The following is a 16,710-nucleotide window of genomic DNA, read 5'->3' on the forward strand; positions in this document are numbered from 1 at the left end:
GAATGGATCAAACCCTAATCCCTGAAGATACGACGGCATTCTTGCATCAAGCAGAATATGCATATTAAAAAAATGGAGTTGGGAGAGAGGGGGAATCCATGCATGGTTTAAAATTTCGAGTTGTATCGGAGTTTCGGCCTATGACCGGAACGATATGATTTCGGTACCATATCGTGGCGTGCTGATATGATTTCGGTATTTTTTTAATACAAAATATATTAATAAAAAATATATGAACTTTTTATAGAAAAATTATGTATATAATGTGATAATTCTATTAGGGTTTAATAAAGTCTATTTAGATTATCCTTACTATAGCTGAGAGTTAATTAAAATTATTAAACTAAGTTTTAATTAAAAATTAACCATGATGACATCAGCACGGCCGAGGGGGATATGCGACCCCTCCGAGCAGCCGCAAAGGTCACACAACGCCTCTACGGGGCATGTTGGTCTCTTCGTCGTACCGATTGGTGGGTAGAACAAAATATTTTGTCAAAGCCGCCTGATATAGGACGAGATTTTAAACCACGTAAACATTTAAAAATATAAAAAAATAAAATTTTAAAAAATGGAATCATAAGGCTCTCATATGATAAATAAATAAATAAAATATTGCATATTTTAAATTAAAATAATTAAAATATATAGTTAATGAGATAATTTTATTAGATTTTAATTAAGCTTATTTAGATTATCCCTATTAGAGTTGATTAAGTGTATTAGCATAAGTTTTAATTAAAAAAATCCATCCCACATCTGTGTCTTGCGATGCCTTGCGTTGTGGGGTAGCGGGACCCCTCCATCGCGGTAGGTGGGGTTGCAGGACCCCTCCGCTGCAACCGGCAAGGTCACGACTCTGCTGCAGCCGACGGGGTCTCGTGACCCCTCCGCCGTGGCCATAGCCGTGGGCCTCGTAACAGGCGTGCCGGTGCAGATTTGTGGGCAAAATAAAATGTTTCGCCCATTTCGTCAGGCACAACTTGAGATTTCAACCATGGATCCATGTACAATCTTAACCCCCCTAGGACCGTCGACATTTGGTTCCAGAATCTATTTAATTATTGGAAGAAACAAACTATTGCTAGTTTAACCGTGTAAAAATCTATATCCTCCCATTGGAAAACAAAGAGATTAAAAGAATGTACTTTATGTTGTCTAATCATTGGAAAAATACCTTTTGGTCAAGATGGGAAAGATCTTGGCCTTCTGTGAATAAGTTTTTCCCTCAAGATCCTTTAGGTGTTGTGCAACTATGCTTGGTTGTTTGCAAGAATCACATGATTTCTGACATAAAGATGTTGACACCTATTCATGGAAAATGTTGATTAATAATAACAAACCAAACAGTCAAAAAAAACAAAGTTCATTTTTGAGGAGAACAAAGAAATATCATTGAATGCATGATGTGGAGAAATAAAGTTGTAGGCACCTGTTCGCCAAAACTTTGAAGAATCTTTCCCCTACGGCAACCAGAACCTTCACAGTATTCCACCATCTGTTTTTGTAACATCTGTAAGTTAATCCAAGAAATTTTTATAATTGACCAATACAACTAACGCACCTGAGTAAATGCAGCTAAAGACTTCTCTGGCAAGCCACTTGAAGGAGATGAAGATTCTCTCTTTTTCATAGTGGCAGTTCGTAGAATGAATTCCTATAACATGTACCAAAGTGTTAAGTGGAGGTGATGTTTGGTAGATCTTTGTTAACTATAGTATGTATAACATAATCACCATTTTTTTGCGATCATCCAGTCCATAGTACAATATACTCCTGGAAGACAACCGATCACGGCCAGCTCTTCCAGACTCCTGGTAAAACGATTCCATTGATTTTGGAATATTGAAGTGACAAACAATGCGGACATCCTTTCTATCAATACCCTAAAAATGAAATCATTAATAACTCAGCACCAAGCACCTTAATAAGTATTAATATGTTCTTAACTATAAAAAATAAGCTTCAAGACTTCCAAAATAATTTTAAAAAATGATCATACCATCCTGTACCAGCATAATTGAAGCGGTTAAACCAAAAATTTTAGTCATGAGCACACCACAGCAGCAGCAACCAGAGAAGATTTCATTAGTAAATAGAATAATAAAAAGAGTAGAAACTAAATGGCTAAAAGGGCTCTAAAGCTAGAATATAAGAGATATCTAACAAGATTGTCTTATCTTTAACCCATAGGAATAGAATTACAAAATTCAAACCAAATACACCAAATTAATTAATAAATGGTAGCCACTTTGAAAACCCATCAGAAAACATTTTTTACTTACACGGACCAATAGGATGACCAGCATCCACGATTAACAATGTGGAGTATACTGACTAATCAGCAGTGTTGCAGATTTCGCTAAGCGCCAGTCGGGCGCTCGACTGGCGCCTAGCGCCTAGGCGGCGCTTAGGCGCTCTAGATACAATATCATCTTTTAGTGAAAATGTGAAGTGCACATTGATCTCAATAAAATACCAAAATTCAAAACAAGTAACAACTAGCAAAGAAGGCAGAAGAACTCAGCAAAGAAGAACCAAGAACAAGAAGCAGCAAAGAAGAAGTGAAGAACTCAGAAGCAAGAAGGCAGCAGCAAGATGAAGCATTGAAGAACCAAGAAGGATCAAAGAGGAAGCAAGAAGGCAAGCAAAAAGCATGGAAGAATGAAGAATAAGAACTCACCAGTGGTGCAGATTCTTGCTTCTTTGACTTTGATGCAGAGAGATTAGGGCGCCGGAGAGATTCCAGTGAGGCGTGGCAGAGAATGGTGGAAGGGACGCCGGCGGCAGAGAGATGTGCAGCGATATGCAGGTGGGCGGCAGAGAGATGGGTGGGCGGCAGAGAGATGTGCAGCGAGATTAGGGTTGGAGTTGTGGAAAACTGGAAAGAAACATAGTAGTTTTGGGCTTTTGGGCCATAAATAATTATAAAAAAAAGGGTTTGGTCCAAAACAAAAAAGAAATCAGTTTGGTCTAGGCGGCGCCTAGGCCGAACAGACCGCCTATTCGGCGCCTAGGACCGCACATAAATAGTACCGCCTAGTTTGGCCGAATAGGAGGTTTTCGGTTCGGCTAGGGGCCGCCTAGCGCCTAGGCGGCGCCTAGGCCGAAATCTGCAACACTGCTAATCAGAAACATCTAACGTATAACATCCTAACATGTTGGAGACCTACTTATAAATCACAATGGAGACAATGAGTTGAAATCTCAAGCCATGTCGGATGAAACATTTCATTCGGCCCGCAAACCGGCACCGGCACGCACGGTACAAAGTCCACGACCGCGGGCAATTGGATCACGCGACAGTCACGGCCGCGCGACCCCATCTGCCACGACTGCATGACCCCTTCGGCTGCAAGGCGAGGTCGCACAACCCCACCAACCGCGCCTGAGGGTCGCGCAACCCCACCGACCGTACCGGAGGGTCGCGCGACCCCACCAATCGCAACGGAGGGTCATGCGAACCCACCAGCCACGATGGAGGGTCACGCGACTAAGAGGCACAGGCTGTCACGAGACACGGGCTGGATTTTTTAAATTAAAACTTGCGTTTATAAACTTAATCAGCTATAATCAAATAGGCTTAATTAAACTCTAAAAAAATTATCTCATTAACTATATATTTTGTTTATTTTAATTTAAAAATATATATAATAAAAAAATCTTTTTTTATTTAAAATATGAGAGTATTACGATTCCATTTTTTCTTTTAAAAATTTATTTTAGATATTTTTTAAATGTTTACATGGTTTAAAATCTCATGCCATACCGAGCGGCAATGGCAAAACATTTCGTTTCGCCCGTCGACCGGTACGACGCAGAGACAGACACCCCCCAAAGAAGCATCGTGCGACCTCCGCGGCTGCCCCGAAGGGGTCGCGCAACCCCTCGACCGCGCCTACGTCATCGCAGTTAATTTTTAATTAAAATTTAGTTTAATAAGTTTAAATTTTTTAATTCTCCAAAATGTTCGGGTCGTGTTTATAGGCACGGCCGTGTCAAAATCTGGCACAATCCAATGTTTTCAATGGTTTGGCCATGCCTTTTAGGCACAACTGTATCTTTTTGGCACGACCGTGTCTTTTTTAGACATGGCCGTGTCGTATCCCGAATTTTTCTACACTGCAGATCAAAAGTAAAACGGTCATAACTTTTGGCTCAATTAGACCCACGGGTCTTGCGACCTATCAAATGTTAGATAATTTCAAGATCTACAACTTTACTTTAGGGTCCAACTAGAGAAAACCGAGTCTAAATGATGAAAAACCAATTTTGGCAACGCCTAACAAATGGGACAAGTCTAGAAAGTTTAGGTGAGGTATAAAAGGGTCAAGCAAACCCTTGTCTGACTCATCTTGGACCGGGGGCTCCTCCCCCTTCCTTGGGAGAGGATTAGGGGAAATCCTAGAGCAACCATCTTCATCTATCTCGATGATCCGTCCACCTTCGAAGCAAGGATTTCATCCAAGAAGATCGGCAATGCATTAATAAACATTCTCTTCTCTCTATCTTGTGTATTGAGCTGTAGATTGTTATTTTCTGTCTGTTGGTTGTATTTCCTTTGCTATAGTGTAGTTCTCCGGATTCTAGGAGTAGGGAGTACTTACAATGTGATTGTTGATGCATGAACTATGTATTTGTTCCTTTGCATGTTCTATGATATGTTTATATTTTGTTCTTATTTGATTAAATGTGTCTGGTGAATAATTACATGTATGTGATGTTTGATTGAATGGATATGAATGATTGAAATCACCATGTAGGGGAGATGCATCAAATTATATGGTCGAGGGCCCTCAGTGACAGAGGACATCTCTTTAACCAAAACTTTCCAAAGTATCATCATAAATTTGGGATCATTAATGGGTTTTTCCCAATCTAATTATAGAAGTGACTTATGTAATCTAGACTGTATGACCAGGGGCTCTCATATGACAAGAGGTATTCATTTAATCGAACTTTCTATGTTACCTCTTTACATAATAGTATTGAAATTCAATAGAGTAAACACTCCAATGTAAACAGGTCCGTACCGATAATTTGGTTAAAATCCCTACAAGAGTGTAAACATGGAGGGAGGAAAGTGGACAATACTTGAGGATGTCAACTAGCATTGTAGCGAAACCCCTAGAATAGTTCCTTCTAATTCCAACTTCTCCCTTCAACCACTTACTTTCTCTTGACCCCCTCAACTCTAGGCCCTCTCTCAAACATTCTCCTCTTGCTCTCTCAACTCTCTCTATCTCTTAATCTTTTGCTCTCAAGCTTTCACTCAATCTTCAATTGTCTACAAAATCAACTAATGCTTAATAAACAATCCTTGTGCATCGATATTTTTATTGCTTGACGATTTAACCGTGTACTTGCAGTTTTGACAACAAGAAACTTTGTGCATCGGGCTGCCCCTATGTGTTAGTCATTACTGTCAATTTAGAGATTTCTTTAATATATTTAAATACCGTTGGCATTTTCCCACATGTCCCATACACTATGCGATGGTTTAATTTAATACACAAGTATATATAAATTAATACTTTTGTGTAATATTGTAATATAGGGAAAGAAAAGGGAATAGAAACATAGTCAAAGAAATCTAGTAAATAAAACTTCTGAAACTATTTAAAAATAGCTAATGAGATATCTTTAATAATAATCAACATTGTACATATTCAATTTAGTAATTATTATTAAGAAGAAAAAAGAAATTATAAATACTCTAGAATCACAAGTTTTAAGATGATGAAAGGTTCAAAATATTGAGTCATGTCCGAATTTTAGAGTTTAATTAGAACAATATTATTGTGGTTCTACGATGGAGAATTGAAAAGGAGATAAAAAGGAAGAAGAAAACTATATACCATTTTATATGCCATTACAAACATTATTTCAATTTATCTCATCTTGACACATTTGTAGCTCGTTAAGGGGTGTGAACATTAATATAACATGATACTCATCAATATGATTGACACAATATAAGTATCATCTAGTTTTGACAATTTATCAAAATGATATCTTTCAACTATGCAGTCAAGCACGGAACAAAATATTAAACCATGAGATGATGTATGTGAGTATTATAGAACCCTAAACATAGTTTTTGGGAAGACTTAGATAAGATAATACAAAAAAAATTCCGACAAATAAGACTTTAATAGATCCAAATGGGTACATAAGACTAAGAAATGTGGAATATAATAGGGTGGATGGGGTTCATGGTTTTATAATAGGGTGGATGGGGTTCATGGTTTTGGACCAATAAATGAAGAAAAAAACACTATATTAGATTTTACAATTGTATATGAACTTATAATAGTTAATACGGTCTTCAAGAAAAAAGAAGAATACCTAGTTTCATTCAAATATTCAGAACAATAAGTCGCAAATTGAAATAGAGATATTTAAACATTTGTAAAATTACAATGTCATCTCTGGAAAAAAACTTAACCACCCAACATATGTTAATGGTGTTAGATGCGAACCTCAAGCATAATATCAATAGAAAGAAAACATGCCTGGATCCAAGGATCAAATGGTGAAAATATGAAGCAAAGTATCTTTACAGAGAGAATAGGACCACAAGTATTAGAAGAAGAATAAGATGACATCAAATTTGAAAAGAGTAATCAAGAACAAACTTATGTGTCAAAAGGAGAATCTTAGTGATAGAATAAGAAAATATATGAGAAAGTGGCGAAAAAATGAAGAGCCTATAAGTTATTATACACTTGTAAGAACAAAGAATTTTTTTTTAAAAAAATTACAGTAGGCAAGAAAGAGACCAAGAAATTAATAAGTGAAGCCAAGAAAGAAGCTTTTAAATGCTTGCATCAACAACAGCTTGATCATAAAATATAGCTAAAGCAAGAGAGAAAAATAATGGATTTTACTTAAATATGATGCATTGAAGATGAATCCAATAAGCTACTAATGAAGGATGAGAAATAAATGAGCAATAAAAGATATATTTTCATTAACTTTTTAATAAAGATTTAAATAACCAACTTAGCTTAAAAACTTAAATTAACAATAAAGAAGCATAGAAATTTAAATATCGGAGAATTCAAACTTCAAAAGTAAACATGCGTTAACCAGAATGCAAAATAGGAAAGCAATTGGATCAAATAATATACAAATAGAGGTATAAAAATGCTTAAAGAAGCAGGGCATTTATTAGAGAAATTATTCAACCTCATATTGAAAACGAAAAAAGTTTAATCAATGGAGGGTAAATACTCTAATCTCCTATATAAAAAAACGTACAAAATTATACAAAATATAAGGGATAGGTTATACCATGAAACTTGAGAAAGTGACCTAAAATCAATTTTTATTAGTGTCTAAAAGATCAACAATAAAAGTTATACATCTTAGATAATTGATTGACAAGCATCGAAAAAAAAGAGAAAGAATTACAACACATTATACTCATTAACCTCGAAAAACTTATAATAGAGTTAAGAAAATTATATGGAGAATTCTAAAAAAGAAAGGTGTTAGCATAGCGTAAAAAAAAGATAGCCCGATGCACGAAGCTCCCGCTATGCGGGGTCCCGGAGAAGGATCCATTGTATGCAATCTTACCCTGCTTTTTTACAAAAGGTTGTTTCCAGGATTCGAACCCGTGACCTCCTTTTGGTCACAAAGCAACAACTTTACCGTTGGTCACAAAGCATAACGTAATTGAAATAATTAAAAATATGTATAAGGATGTAAGCATATTAACTAATGGTTTTCATGATAGGGTTACATCAAAAATAAGTTCTAAATACATACCTTTTTCCACCAATTATGGATGAACTTACGGGACACATATAAGACACTTTACTATGGTGCATATTATGTGCAGATTACATTGTTTTGGTCAATGAGACAAGTGGAGAAGTGAATGCTAAATTCGAATCTCAACGAGAAATGTTAGAAATAAACAAGTTTTAGGCTTAGTAGAGTAAATGCAAAATATATAAAATCTAAATTTAGTAATATCAAAAGTAGCACAAAATTGTTAAGTTAACAGATGACGAGTTATCTGTAAATGAAAACTATAAGTATCTAAAATAGATTTTGTAAAAGGATGAAGGGATTGATAGAGATATTTTACATAGAATACAAGCAAAATAGTTAAAATGAAAGAGGGCACCTCTAAAGCTTAAAGGAATATTTTACAAAATGATGATTAGACATGCTATGTATATAGAGTTGAATGTTAATATAAAGAGAGCACACGAGCAAAAGATGAAATTTATCGAGATAAGGATATTAAGGTGGAGTTGTAAAACAAGAATATTAAAGAGAATCAGAGTTGCCCCTATTGAAGGAGAACTCTTAAGGACTTGTTTAAGGTGGTATGAGCACGTACTTAAACGTTCAATAAATATCTCAATTAAACGATGTGGAAATATAATAAATATACACATTAATAGAAGAAGAGAAAGACCAAAGAAACTTTGGTTAGCAATGATAAAACAAGATAAAATTCATTTAAATATAAATAAGGATATAGTAAGATCAAACCAAATGGTGTTGGAGAATCCATACAGTTGACCATACTCAGTGGAATAAAGATTTAGTGGTGGTGATGGTTGTTGTACGGTGTATATAAGTAAATAATGAATCTAAACTAACCTCATGTTTCTTAACGCACATATGCCCACTAATTTAGAGTGGGAATTTCAAATGGCTTTTAAATCAAACTAAAAAAACAAGATTGTGTCACATGTTACCACTACGGCCAACCACCAAGGATAAAAACCATGGAGATAGCTAGCTCTAGATTTGAGATATGTCGGGTTGTGTAAAGATGTTCTTCTCGATGAATATTAATTATCACCAAACTGTTGGCATTAATTTAAATAGTGGTGTCTCTAACGAAATCAGTATAGTTACAACCAACTGCATGTGCCTTGTAACTAGATGGGCCCAATAAGAGTATGTTAAATCACAAAGAAAGCTTAGTTATTCAATGACAATAGGAGCTTCACTGAATTTCATTAGAAGGGAATGACGGGGGGCTGAAAGGTGTAAAGGAGGGTTAAAATATTTTGAAATTTGAAGATTTAAAGCATACCAGCAATTAATTAATTAGGCTAGGTAATATCGAGCCTGAGGTGACCGGCTCAACCCCACAAAAGTTTTCCATCGGCCACCTGGGTAAATCGGGAAGTACTTGTGGCGGGCAGCCCAAAAGTCCAACATTCCTTAGTTACATGTCTCATTTGGAGAAAAAATCTCTATAAATACGCCATAGCTAGGAATCGAACCGTGAGTGCTTAGGAGACAAATGAGCGCCCTTACCGCTGCACCATAGCCCAAGGGCATTAAAGCATACCAGCAATGTTATTAGGGTAAATGGGTAGATTCAATTAATTGAACTAGAAAGTACTCTTCTATAGTTCCACCTTTATATTTTTTAGCATCATACATATTTACATATTAGTCTGCACCAGAGATATTTACAAAGAGATTCTCAACATTTACTAACTAAATAATTGGTGTGAAAGTCAATGTAGAATCAGGCTGACTTAGAAAATAAAGTGTGCATGCTGACAAGCATACTTATGCACTAATCAGCCATACCCACAGCTGACCATCTCAATTAATATATTAAACACAAAGGTTTAGTGTAAAATAAACACAAGTGAATAACAATAATCTAGCAACTTAGTGCATTGGTTGACACTGCTAATATGAATAACATACTTTATTGAAGATACATCAAATTTGACAAATTCCTTGTGCGCAGATATGAGACATGCTTCAAGACCATTAATCAAATGTTAACTAAGACAAGTGATACATAAATAACTGAAATCTACAAGTAGAATAATTAGTAAATTACAAATGGATTCACATAAAGGAATGAGTGAAGCAAGAAGAAATCATACAGATTCATGATATTGATTATGAAAAGACATACCCAAAAGCAACTGTTGCAACAACGACCTGAACTTTGGAAGATAACCAGTCACCCAATACACTAGTACGCAATTTGCTACTCAAGCCAGCATGGTAAACTATACAAACAAAAAGTGAAATAAGCAAACTGTTATGACAGTCATAGTTTTCGATACTTCCATCTTAGCTATTTTATTTCCTTTCAAGTATCGCTAGGGATCTAGATACAAAAGACTAACAGCACCTCTGCTTAGGTTACTGGTCACCTGAACATGTGAATTTCTTATCTTTGAAATGTATTACCTATTTTGCATTATGAAGCTGTAGGTTAGATAAATAGAGCGCTTTTGCTTTTTATTCACTTTGATAGGGGGGCCTGACTAATATTTTCTACTACATTTGTAGTTATCGGTGATTTAGAAGGTTGAACGTACACAAATTAAATTGGTGAAAACAAACATGCATCAATGTACTCAGGATTTGTTGTTATTAATCATGATGTACTAACAATTCTCATGTGCACAGTAGCATTCAAGTCTTATTTAAGTGGTGATAACTAATCTTGGACAAGAAGAGGAGTCGCTTGAAGAAGATGCATTAAAGATGTGTGTATGTTTGAAGGATTGCCTAGATGCAAAAGAGCATCTACAAGATCAAGGTGGGATGTCAACATCAGACTTGGCCACCTCGCCACTGTATGGTAAGTATAAGATCGAACTACATTGATACGGTTATATTGACATGCATGTGAGTGCTTCAGATAATAGCATTATTGTACTTATATTGGTGGGACCAATCACATTGAGAAATGAGACAAAGTTATTGCTCATTACAATGTTAAGAATGTTAAGGCTCTTCCAATTTGTTAAGCAGAGTATACACCAATTTGTTAAGTCATGAACATCCAACTTGTGAGACATGGATGCATACACCATGGTTTAAAATATTGACTGTATCAAAATTTTAGTTTATGACCAGAACAATATGGTTTCAATCCCGTATCATGCCGTGTCAATATGATTTCGATATTTTTTAAATATAACATATATTAATTAAAAATAAAAAATTTAATCTAAATATTAAATAACATACAAAATAAATAATAATAATATATGATCGCGGGCGCCTCCGTATGATAAATAAATATATAATTTATTATATATTTTTGAAAATAAAATAAATAATATATATATATATTAAATTAATAGGATAGTTTTATTAAGGTTTGATTAAGCATATTTAGATTACTCAATTTATAGCTAGGAGTTGATTAAAATTATTAATCTAGTTCTGCATCACACCCACGCGCCCACAAGTATCCTACCATGACCTGCCGCGCCCCGCCACGACCCGCGGAGGTCGCGACGGCCTCAATGTTGGGCGACGAACGGAATCCATTTCGCCAGGCACATAACGAAATTTTAAACCATGGCATGCACTGATATATTAAGGATCAATCATAAAATATTTATAACCATGCACTAAGATAACAAAGTCATTTATGTTTTCAACAATTCAATATTTTTAGGATAAAAAAAGCATATTTGAGTTTATTATAATTTAGTAGAGTTGTGGTAACTAATAAATCTCCAACCTTAGGATACATAATAAATTTCCTACTTTGAGTTTCAATTAAGCATAATTGTATTTATGTCCAGTTTGCGGAAGAGGTGTTTTGATATTTATATAATCCTACCTGAATTATTAGATTTGTCATATATGTTGTGATTAATATACTAGATTATTAAATTTGTCATGAATGGGAGCCTTGGCGCAACGGTAAAGTTGTTACTTTGTGACCAAAAGGTCAAGGGTTCAAATCCTGGAAACAGCCTCTTGCAAAAAGCAGGATAATACTGCGTACAATGTTCCTTCCCTGAGACCCCGCATGGCGGGAGCTTTGTGCACCGGGCTGTCCTATTTTATTATTAAATTTGTCATGTATATTGCAATTGTTAATTGTTATACTAGATTAGGTACCTTCTAGTGCTTACAATTATGGTAATGAAATTGAATGCTTAGCATTTTAAACCCAAGAGACATACCTGCTGACGAAATGCCATTCTTTGACAGGTAACTTGATAAGTCATCGCAGGAGGCACGCTCAAGACAATAAATAATTGAGCAAGCATTTCGATTAGACTTCAATAAATTAGAGAGATCAGCATAGGAATCATCCAGGAGGTCTTTATATCGAACTGCAATGATAAAACATGAATGGTATAAACCTCCACAAAAGAAAATGAATGCATTTCACTCTTTATTTTTGCTCAGAAGAAAATAACAGAAAAGGAATTAAAAAATTTTAAGATACAGTGTCTAACAAGATTTGTAACTGTAAAATAATTTCACATTGAGAAGGCTGCCTTTGACAAGTATCATTTAAGCACGGAGTATCATAAGCTAGTATAAAATGTTTGAATAACTAATAAAGAAAACAAAATCAATTTAAAAACAAAAAATAAGGTAAATTTAGCATGCTTCTCAGTTTGTTCTCACCATATGATATTACCTTCATAGAAAATATTAGGTCGATTAAATGAAGCCCTTAGAACTAATGGTTGTCGAAGGCATAATGATTCTATCACATCCTTCTCAACTCTGCATCACAGAAAAAACTTGAAGTTAATACTACCAAAATATTTCAATTATGCATAATCAATAAATTTCAACACAAATATTCACCAAAATTAAAAATCAAGTACGAACTAAGACTATTTACTCTCTTGAAAAATCTCGAGTCCCTATTTTCAATAATATTTATAACAATACTTGTTCCATATATGCATCTTAAAGTAAGAGTTTAAGTAAAATAGAGAAGTTACATATCTATAAAATTTAAGATATCATATAGTTTATAGTAATAGGAAGTAAAAATCTCTTATCATGTCAGAGTTTCAATTTTAACTAGAATCATATTATTTCTAGCATGCCAGCATTTCAATGTATAGTGTCAGTGGTGAACTGATAAACTTTATCTCATCTAGAATAGTACAATTTTATTATTATTATTCAAAAATAAGTTACAAAAAGAATAATAAAGCATAATCCTAATTTTTCATGAACCAAACAAAGCATGATCTTAATTTTCAACATACACAGATAAGGTATTCTTTGTCTTGGAGATAAAAGAGAATCATTGAAAAATAATAAAACAAAACAAAAGACATTGATATATGTAGAAATTAAATGCTACTGGCAGAAATTTCTCCTTAGAAATTAGAATTTAACTCACTGTGAAGCAGCTGTGGCAGTTAAAGCCAGAATTGGGACTTCTGGAAGGTGTATCCTTAGTGAAGATAGCTTGCGATAGCTAGGCCTGCATGCAAGAACATATATTGAATGTGTTGATAGGCTAACAATAGGTCTCAAACATAAAATACTATTCCTCTATTCACAACCTGATTCTTATTTTATAAAATACTGAGGCCATTGACTATATACAACAACCATATTGAAAAGCTTTGTTGCTAACCTGAAATCATGGCCCCATGATGAAATGCAATGAGCCTGTAAACATGGAGTGGACTATTAGAATCACAAACAACAAATAGAAGCAGGTAAAATATTCCTGCTTGAACCAAATCTATTGTGCCTAAGGCTGTAAATGAACCGAACGTAACAAGTTTGGTGTCAGTATGGTAAGAGCTTGTTTATGTTTGTTCAATATACACTAGATCAATTAAATGCATAAACTTAAATAACTCATTTAACTAAATAAGCAAGCTTAAATACATATGTGTTCAGCTCGTTAACATTCGTGAACATGTTTGTGAACCAAGTTCATCAATAAAACTCCTATCAACTTGCTAAATAAATAAAGAAACTTTCAAAATGAACAAATAAATTTATATTATCAAGCTCAATAATTAATCAAATCATCCTAAAATGGAAAAGTTTCAATCAATCAAATAAACTTAAATTGAGAGCTCGATAACATCTAAACGAGTCAAGCTCAAACTCAAAAAAAAAAAAAATCAAACCAAGCCAAGCTTGAACAATCATTTTAACGGCTTAGTTCATTTCAGGCTTGGCTTGGCTCGGCTCGGTTATCTTATCAAACAAGATTGAACAACACAGAGTTTGGCTCAGCTCGGCTTATTTACAGTCCTAATTGTGCCTATACCTCATCAACTGCTACAAGACTCAATAGGCCTCTTTCATAAAGCTTTTTAAGCTTGGTCATGAATCCAACTGTTGCAACCAACTCTGGAGTCACATACAACAATCTGACAGATGGCTTTCCAGAATTCAGGTCCTCATGAATCTGAGAAAACAAATTACAAAGATAAAACAAATTATCAACAATGACTGGTTTTCTCATATTATTTTCTGTTAGCATATAAGTTCTTCCCTCACAACTCAAATATATGAGCCAGATAATTCACTTTTATTTCGAATGGTAATTAGAAGAAACATGACTTTTAAATTACTAATTACCACAATGACTTACCCAATTGCCATATCAATAGAAGACAACAAACATGTAATTGTCCTAGGATACGAACACAATAAATTGATACAGAAGTAAATCTAACTCCTATGACTAATATGAAAGTATAGTGTCATGCAATATGATCATTCACGCTCACCAATTTATATTTGCTCAACAAACCAAGTTGTTAAACTTATTCATATGACAAAGATGTAAATGGAGAGAAGTATTAAGAGATGAGGAAAATGGAAGCTGGTTAACAGGGAACCCTGCCAATAAGTTGATCTCTCCATTCCCAAGAAGTGGTTGTTGGAGCACCCAACAAGTACCAATTCTCTGCAAATTGAGAAACTCACCTCAAATTAGCCTATTGTGTATAAGTTTCCTCACAATGACATATGTCAAAAATGTTAAAATTTGAAGTTACGTTGATGTTCATTGATCATGTCTTTGGAAAGATAAATTGGTAAGCATTGGAACAAAATTTCTTGATATGATACAGTCCAATTTTTCATGCTGTGGTCTAGTATTACATGAATTCAGCTTTAGTCTTAAAATTTTTAGTTACGACTTCAAAAGAACTTAAACTGTATTGCTTACGCTAAGTCTTAGAAACCAGGATACTGTTAGGTTTGTAAAAAGAGATCCCAACCCTCTTGTTTAATCAGCTCCAATTCTTTACATTCTAATAAAGTTTGATGCCTCTACGAGTGTTTCCTCTCTTGCAAAATCACCAATTGCAGTATGCAATCCTGTTAGATTTGTAATTGAGACAAGGATTTATCTTCATCATAGTGGTGTTGCATCAAGTGGTATCAAAACCCAATGACATTAGAATCCTTTCTTTGGACCTCATCATCCTCCATCATTACACACAGGAGCTCAACAATCTCCTTTCCAAGCGCCATCTTATTTTGATAGACAATTAGATCTAAATATATCCGTTGATCGGTTAGCTGGCGTGAAGATTAATTTAACATGCATGATCTGATCACCACCGCCAAGTAGTGATCCACTAAGAAATTTAGTGATGAGATTAAATAGAATAAGAACAACAACAACAACCAAGTGTTTATCCCAGTAAGGTCATCTATCTTGATCCCCTACAATGTTTTTATTTATATTTAAATTTTATCTTATTTTATTGTTGCTAATTAAGTCTACTTTGGTCTGCTTCTTCCCCTATTAATAGGTGTATTTGTCATGCTCTCACCTAAACTAACTAAAGCATTTATTAGATGTTTAAGTATGTATTCATACAATCATAAATGCATTTCTCGGAGTTTTACTTTAATAAGCGCAACCCCAACTTTCTAATATTCTCGTTTCTTATCCTGTCCGGCCATGTATATCCGCACATCTACCTTAACATATTTTCTTTGCAATTCTAACCTTTTGCTCATGTGCTCACTTCATAATCCAACATTCATCTCCATATAACATAGCATATCTAACCATCATTTTATAAAATTCCCTTTGAATTTTAGAGGTACCTTACGATTATAATAAACACATTTTATAAAATTTTCCTTTGAATTTTAGAGGTGCCTTACGATTATAATAAACACATGATGTTCTCGTCTATTTCAATCATCCTGTTTGTATCTTATATAAAATATGTTATCAACCATTCAATCCTCTAACAAAAATGATCTTAAATACAAGTAATTTATCATTCTCTATTTAACAATTATATTACTACGTGTAAAGGGCAGCCCGGTGCACAAAGCTCTAGTTCCGGGAAGGATCAGACCACATTGAGCGTATTGTACGCGCCTTACCCTACAAGACTATTTCCGCGACTTAAACCCATGACCACAAGATCACACGACAACAACTTTATCACAAGGCTCCCCTTCAATTGTCTTGCTACATATACTACCAGTAAATTTAATTTTATATATTCTGTCTTTACTCTACTAAGTTAAAAATCTTTAACTTCCAATGTCTACCAAGATTTGAACTTAGTATTTACTCTTTCACATATCTCATTGACCAAAACAATATTATTGGTAGACTTGACTACGGTTCGGAACCGCCGGTTCGACGGTTCGGAACCGCCGGTTCGACGGTTCGGAACCGCCGGTTCGACGGTTCGGAACCGCCGGTTCGACGGTTCGGAACCGCCGGTTCGACGGTTCGGAACCACCGACCCTTAACCTTAACCACCCAAGACAGTTACGATTCACGGTTCGGAACCGCCGGTTCACGATTCGGTTCACGGTTCGTCACGGTTCAAGATTATTATGTTAAAAAAATTAAAAATTAAACATTAAAAATTACAAATTAAAATTTATTGGAAAAAAGGGTTTGCACTTATTTAAGTTGCTTACGCATCCCCTTAGGGGAATCGAAGTTCACGTAGTTCTTTTATATTTTTA

The 16,710-nt window shown here is 34.8% G+C and overlaps 1 protein-coding gene across 5 annotated transcripts in view; it reads right to left on the minus strand.

The window, feature by feature from the left end:
- LOC121976150 (ATP-dependent DNA helicase Q-like 3) overlaps positions 1-16,710 on the minus strand; it is a 35,869-nt gene that overhangs the window by 4,863 nt on the left and 14,296 nt on the right. For 3 of the 5 annotated variants that reach the window (XM_042528174.1, XM_042528172.1, XM_042528173.1), the window contains 11 exons: positions 14,021-14,161; positions 13,370-13,404; positions 13,130-13,213; positions 12,407-12,495; positions 11,940-12,092; positions 9,917-10,013; positions 2,003-2,006; positions 1,737-1,886; positions 1,565-1,657; positions 1,433-1,498; positions 1,178-1,308 (listed from right to left, as the gene is read on the minus strand). In XM_042528174.1, the coding sequence (XP_042384108.1) occupies positions 1,178-1,308; positions 1,433-1,498; positions 1,565-1,657; positions 1,737-1,886; positions 2,003-2,006; positions 9,917-10,013; positions 11,940-12,092; positions 12,407-12,495; positions 13,130-13,213; positions 13,370-13,404; positions 14,021-14,161 (1,043 nt within the window). The remainder of the gene's footprint in view (positions 1-1,177; positions 1,309-1,432; positions 1,499-1,564; positions 1,658-1,736; positions 1,887-2,002; positions 2,007-9,916; positions 10,014-11,939; positions 12,093-12,406; positions 12,496-13,129; positions 13,214-13,369; positions 13,405-14,020; positions 14,162-16,710) is intronic. The other 2 variants (XM_042528176.1, XM_042528175.1) reach the window with 1 other exon arrangement.

Source organism: Zingiber officinale, chromosome 4B (assembly GCF_018446385.1).
Source record: "Zingiber officinale cultivar Zhangliang chromosome 4B, Zo_v1.1, whole genome shotgun sequence".
NCBI lineage: Eukaryota > Viridiplantae > Streptophyta > Magnoliopsida > Zingiberales > Zingiberaceae > Zingiber > Zingiber officinale.